This window comes from Papio anubis, chromosome 8, assembly GCF_008728515.1.
Source record: "Papio anubis isolate 15944 chromosome 8, Panubis1.0, whole genome shotgun sequence".
NCBI lineage: Eukaryota > Metazoa > Chordata > Mammalia > Primates > Cercopithecidae > Papio > Papio anubis.
Genome location: NC_044983.1, coordinates 18261919 through 18268193, shown reverse-complemented (window position 1 = coordinate 18268193; position 6275 = coordinate 18261919). Strand labels below are relative to the sequence as shown.

The following is a 6275-nucleotide window of genomic DNA, read 5'->3' as shown; positions in this document are numbered from 1 at the left end:
CACAGATGAAGGCATCTTTCTGAGCAGGGGTTTCTGCTCAAACAAAAGCATGAGAGTGCTTCTAGAACCACAGAGCAAGGGAAAATGGGAGAGGATAAGCCTGCGAGTTGAAAAGCCTGGGGTTTCATCCCAGTTTGACACTAATTGTGCAACCCCAAACAAGTCTCCTAACCTCCAGAGGCTCAGGTTTCTTGTCTATGAGATGAAGGTTGGTCTACACCAGTGTTTCTCAGGGGGCAGCCCAAGTGACACTGTGCCGCGTGAAATATTTTAGGGTAGCACCTAGAACATAGACCATACTTTTTTTTTTTTTTTGCATGCTACATAAAATTACTTTTTGAAATATGATATCAATATCTATGTTGGTTTTAAAATTTTTTTGAGAGATAGGAGTCTTGCTATGTTGTCCAGGCTGGACTCAAACTCCTGGGCTCAAGATATCCTCCTACCTCAGCCTCCCAAGTAACAGAGACTTCAGGCACATGCCACCATACCTGGCAGTATCTCAGTATTTTAAAAGAGTGGATTTAGAGGAAAAGATGAAGTAAATGATAGTACAGGTAGTCCTCAGATATGACATAAACCATCAATGTGATAGGCAAATAAGTGTTGGATGTTTGAAAAACACAGGGTTAAGTGATCTGTAGAGCATCTATTTTTATCTGGATTTATATCTAGGCATTAATTTCCCTCGAATTTAGTAAGCAATTTAGTAAGCTATGCTTACTTGGAAGGCATTCTGGGAACCCGGTGAGTTATTGAGTTGTATGAGAAGTGAACAGTGATACAGACACGGAGATGTTTCCAAATATCATCCTACTACTTGCAACCCTTTGCACTTTTCATTTCAATAGTGAGTTTCATTCACCCGGGCAGACTCCCTCCCCTCTTCTGTAAAGGCTGCAGGAGACCTGTAGCTGTCACAGGACCTTCCCTAAGAGCCTGCAGGGGAAGACTGCCCCAGCCTGGCCCTCGCCATGCTCCGGACTGTTCTGGTTGCTCCCCAGCGGTTGCTGAAGGAAGGGAGAGCGTCCCGGCAGCTGGTACTGGTGGTGGTATTCGTCGCTCTGCTCCTGGACAACATGCTGCTTACTGTGGTGGGTACGTTTGGGGGTCTTTGTGCTGAGGGTTAATTTGCTTTGGGCCCCAGCAAGCAGCGTACACCCTGCTTGAGTTCAACAGCGAATTCATCTGAGAATTTTCCTTTTTATGCTCAAAAACACACAGAGGTTGTTGGGTATGGGGGGAAAAAAAACCCTACAGAAAATGGAGTCTGAAACTTGTCAAACATAGCTAAAAGACTCAGGAGGTTCAAAAAGAAGGAGGTCCAGAGAGGGTCTGACTGGAGAAGAGGATGGCCTGGAGCCAGAACTGGCTGTGCTTTTCTTCCTCCCCAGACTGTCTCCCCAAGATGCTAATAACTCCAAGTGCCTCTGGGGCAGTGAGCATCTTCTCACAGCGGTGCCTTTCCAGCCTCTGCTCTATAAAAATAGCATATTTTATTTGGATATCCGATTTCTTATCAAGACCTTACCTTCCATGTGCTTCTTTCCTTTGGAATCCTGCTTTTTTTTAGTTGTTACTCTCCTAATCATTACATTAAGTTATACCCGTGTATAAATGGGTACTAAAAGGTTTCTCCTCTCGGGTAAAATATTTGTGTGTTTTTTTTTTTTTTTTTGAGATGGAGTCTCGCTCTGTCACCCAGGCTGGAGTGCAATGGTGCGATCTTGGCTCACTGCAAGCTCTGCCTCCTGGTTTCACGCCATTCTCCTGGCTCAGCCTCCCGAGTAGCTGGACTACCGGCGCCCGCCACCACGCCCAGTTCATTTTTTGTTTTGTATTTTTAGTAGAGACAGGGTTTCACCGTGTTAGCCAGGATGGTCTCGATCTCCTGACCTCGTGATCCGCCCTCCTCGGCCTCCTAAAGTGCTGGGATTACAGGCGTGAGCCACCGCGCCCGGCCAAAATATATGCTTTTAAATAAGGATCTTTCTGAGACAAGTTGTTAATCTAATACAATCACTTCTCATTTTCATAGTTCTGTAGTTATAGTTATGCTCTGTAAAGTCACTGCTAACACTGAATTAGTGAATACTGAATCATTGCTCCCAGGGGAAACACACACACACACACACACACACACACACACACACAATTATAATCTTAAATCTTAAATATCACGGTAAATCCTATTTTCTTTGTAAAAGAGAAAAAGAAGTTCAGAAGTGTTAAGTGACTTGCCCAAGGCCTCTGCACTAACAGGTGCCAGAGTTGGGATTAAAGCCCTGTCCAGGGGTCCCAGAGCTGAGGCTCCTCTGACCAGCCTGCCCTGCCTCCTACCATCCCCTCCTCTGGCCAGGTCTGTGTGAGAGCTGGACATGTCTGCGAAATGTTGTGGTAGCTCAGTGCGTGTTGGTTTGGAGGGTTCCATGTCAATCTAAGTGAGTAGGAGAGTTAGCCAATGTGGAAACCATGAAGAATGAGAACTAATTACATAAGGTCAGAATTTAGCTACTTTAGCTAACAGGATAACTTGGGTAGGCACAGTCTTTTAGTAGCTTTTAAACCATGCCACTCCAGACACCAGCCTTGGGCATAAGGCTGAACCTCGTCATAGTGCCCCTGAACCTAGTAGTGGCAAGACGACATTTGCCCTTATTTCCCATCACCTGTCTTCCTTGACTTTCAGTAGAATTGACATCTGTCCTTAGCCCCTTGGCTTTCAGTGGTAAGATGACATCTGTCCTTAGCCCCCATAACCTGTCCTCTGACTTTCAGTACCAATTGTGCCCACCTTCCTATATGACATGGAGTTCAAAGAAGTCAACTCTTCTCTGCACCTCGGCCCTGCCGGAAGTTCCCCACATGCCCTCGCCTCTCCTCCCTTTTCCACCATCTTCTCCTTCTTCGACAACAACACCATGGCTGTTGAAGAAAGCGTGCCCAGTGGCATAGCATGGATGAATGACACCGCCAGCACCATCCCACCTCCAGCCACTGAAGCCATCTCAGCTCCTAAAAACAACTGCTTGCAAGGCACAGAATTCTTGGAGGAAGAGAATACCCGGGTCGGGATTCTGTTTGCTTCAAAGGCTGTGATGCAACTTCTGGTCAACCCTTTCGTGGGCCCTCTCACCAACAGGTATCTCACTGGGTGTAGAGCCCTGCACGGTACATAGGAGTAGGAGGACTAGAAAAGTATACAAAGGGGGTTGGAAGGGAAAAAGAAGAAATACTCACTTGTCTGGTTCCCCAGGGGAGTCAGCTATTTGGAAAGCTCGTTATGCAAAGAATAACTTGTTACTGATGAAACGTCATAGGATCAGATTTTCTTAGCGATATATTGAGTATTGAGTACCGAGAAGAGAACCATGAACAGCAGTGTGCTGTGATGTTATATCAGTGACCTGGAGTGTGGCTTGAATGGGAAAAGGGTATGAACGGGGCAGTCCTGTTGTAATCTAGAGCACTGGCTTCCCAGGAGTTGTATTTAGGATTATTCTGATATTTTCAAGAGATATACACTCTACCTATATGCTCTACCTAGGCTATCCTTTCTGGAAATGAGAATTTTGGCCCTAACATATGGTCATATTTGCATGTTTGTTTATTTGCTCGTACTCATCCACTATTTCATCTCCACGCTACATTCAGAGGCATGTTTTACCATACTCCCAAATAGCTGCATTTCTGCTCCCACTTACATTTAAAAATGTAGTCCAAGTATATGAGTGCCTGTTGGAATTGTATCTTTTTTTTTTCAATTCCCTTTTAGGATTGGATATCATATCCCCATGTTTGCTGGCTTTGTTATCATGTTTCTCTCCACAGTTAGTAAGTAATTTGCTTCCTCTTTTCTTCCCTTCACTGATTACCTTTGATTTTATCAAGTGAATGTGATGTAGATAGCAGGGTAGCCTAGAAAGTAATTAGGCATCTGACTAAGCAGAGTGGGATACTGATTTAAATGCTCTGCTCTTTTTGGTATGCGGACTATAACAGTAGTGACAATTCAGTCTAGCTGGAATTGGTCTATTCTGCTATACAAGAACAGATATTTTATTCCCTTCAGCTGGACATAATGAAAGCTGTTTGAATATGTATGCTATGGTGTGTGTGTGTGTGTGTGTGTGTGTGTATGTTATGTATGTATCAGTAATCTCTTGAGCAAGTTTAATACAAACTTTCCATCTACAAGAAGCAATGATATTATTTCGATATGCCATGGTAAAGGGCAACTAACAAAAAAAATGGAAATTGGACAATAACATCTGGAAAATTCCAAAAAGCCTACTCCTTTTCAGTTAAGGACTTTAAAGGTTAAGCTTAGAAAAGTAAATTTTCTAAAGAAATAAGAAAGAGAAAGACAAATTGTCTATCCAGGATCAGCTAAATGTTTCTAATAAAATGGAGGTGGAAAAAACACAGTACATGAGAAAAGCAAGTCTGGAAATTGATGCTGAGAGGTAAAGGAAGAAGGAATGAAAAGGGGTTAGCGTTTGCAGGTTAAGGCAGCCTGTGGATCCAGCCTTGGTTCCCGATGGCCCTGCTGATCCTCTGCTCTCCAACAACATACCTCCTTCTCCCTCGAGTTTTTCTTATTACCTTTCCGTTTCTTATCTACTTTCTCTCTTCCTCTTCCTCAGCTTCTCTTCTTTCCCAGCACAGGACTTGATTCCTACCAACCCAATTTTAACAAGAATTCGTTGCATTCTGGGCTGGAAGGCTGCAAAGTGCAAGAACTTGAGGTGTGAGGTTCTCTCTGAGAACTGCATCTTGTTGGTGAAATTTTAGCGGACTTGAAGAAAATGCAGAAATTCAAGTTAGCACTGTTCATGGAACTTCTAGAAGCTCAGCCTATGCTAGGCAGCAAATTTAAAAATAAGATGCCCTATTTCATCAAATGAGGCTTAAGATTTATTCCATACGATTTCATGCAGTGCATGTATAATGCCCAGAGGGCCATAGTCACATAAAGAATGAAAAGACATGATTCCAGGTATCAGAAGCGTATGATGGTTGCCTGGGGAGACATGAGACACACACTGAGAAGTAAGACAATGCGGTGCGCTAGTGGATCTGGGACGTTTTAGCAGGATATCTTTGCCTGATTCTCTGCCAAGAACTCATGTTTTAAAAGCTTTACTTTTAAAGTAAACTATGTATGTTAAATAATTATTATTTAACTTATACCAAACTGTATATGTTAAATAATTATTATTTCCATAGGATAGCTGTGTGACTACATGGAGTTGGCCTAATTCTAACCAAAAGAAAATACTTTTGATGTTTAGGGTATCCTTGTAGCATTGTCCGATGTTTCAAAAAAATACTTAAAAGAGAATGTTGATGCCCATTACTACCCTTAACCTCTCCATCCGCCATGCCTAATGTAATCAAGAGTGAAATGGTGGCCCATGTAAAGGGTCCAAAGTGAAGAAAAAAACTGCTTTGGTTTTCCTAAATAGAATGACCGACTCTCCTGGTTTGCCTGGAATTGAGGGGTGTCTTAGTCCATTTAGCATTGCTGTAAAGGAATACCTGAGGCTGGGTCATTTATATTAGAAAGAGGTCTGTGGGCTCATGGTTCTGCTGGCTCTACAAGAAGCATGGCGCCAGCATCTGCTTCTGGTGTGGGCCTCGGGAAGCTTCCACTCATGGTGGAAGGTGAAGGGGAGCTGGCTGTGCAGAGATGAGAGAGGAAGCAAAAGAGAGGAGAGGGAGGTGCCTGCCTTTTTTAAACCACAAGCTCTTGAGAGAACTGTAGAGTGAGAACTCACTCACCACCTAATGAAGGACATTAAACTATTCATGAGGGATCTGCCCCCATGACCCAAACACCTTCCACTGGGCCCCATCTCCAACACTGGGGATCAAATTTCAGCATGAGATTTGGTGAGGACAAACAACCCATATCCACACTATAGCGAGGGGCTTCCCAGGATGTCAGACTTTCTGTTTTTGTGGCGGTATTTTGAGTTTCAGTTTTAAAAACAAGGAAGTTCTGGGCAGACCAAGATGAGTGGGCCACTCTGTTCTCAAAGGACATTGGAAGAGTAGACAGAAAAGATTGGAGATAACAAAGCCCGAGAAAAGATGCTGGTGGCCAGGAAAGGAGAGACCAAGAATGTACATCTTTGGGACACAAGGAGAAGTTCAGTGTGATCATGTCTGTCGGGAAGTAATGGGAGAAGATTAAAAACACAACCAAAGACATCTGTAGTGAATGGGCAAAGGGATTACAATTTTTCTGATTCAGACACTTTGAGGAG

The 6275-nt window shown here is 43.5% G+C and overlaps 1 protein-coding gene across 2 annotated transcripts in view; it reads left to right on the top strand.

Moving 5' to 3' along the window:
* Nucleotides 1-449: 449 nt before the first annotated feature.
* The window catches only part of SLC18A1 (solute carrier family 18 member A1), a 33597-nt gene continuing 27771 nt past the window's right edge, over nt 450-6275 (top strand). For both annotated transcript variants that reach the window (XM_021942092.2, XM_021942090.2), the window contains exons 1-3: nt 450-1101; nt 2782-3145; nt 3779-3837. In XM_021942092.2, the coding sequence (XP_021797784.1) occupies nt 978-1101; nt 2782-3145; nt 3779-3837 (547 nt within the window). In that variant the 5' untranslated portion in view covers nt 450-977. The remainder of the gene's footprint in view (nt 1102-2781; nt 3146-3778; nt 3838-6275) is intronic.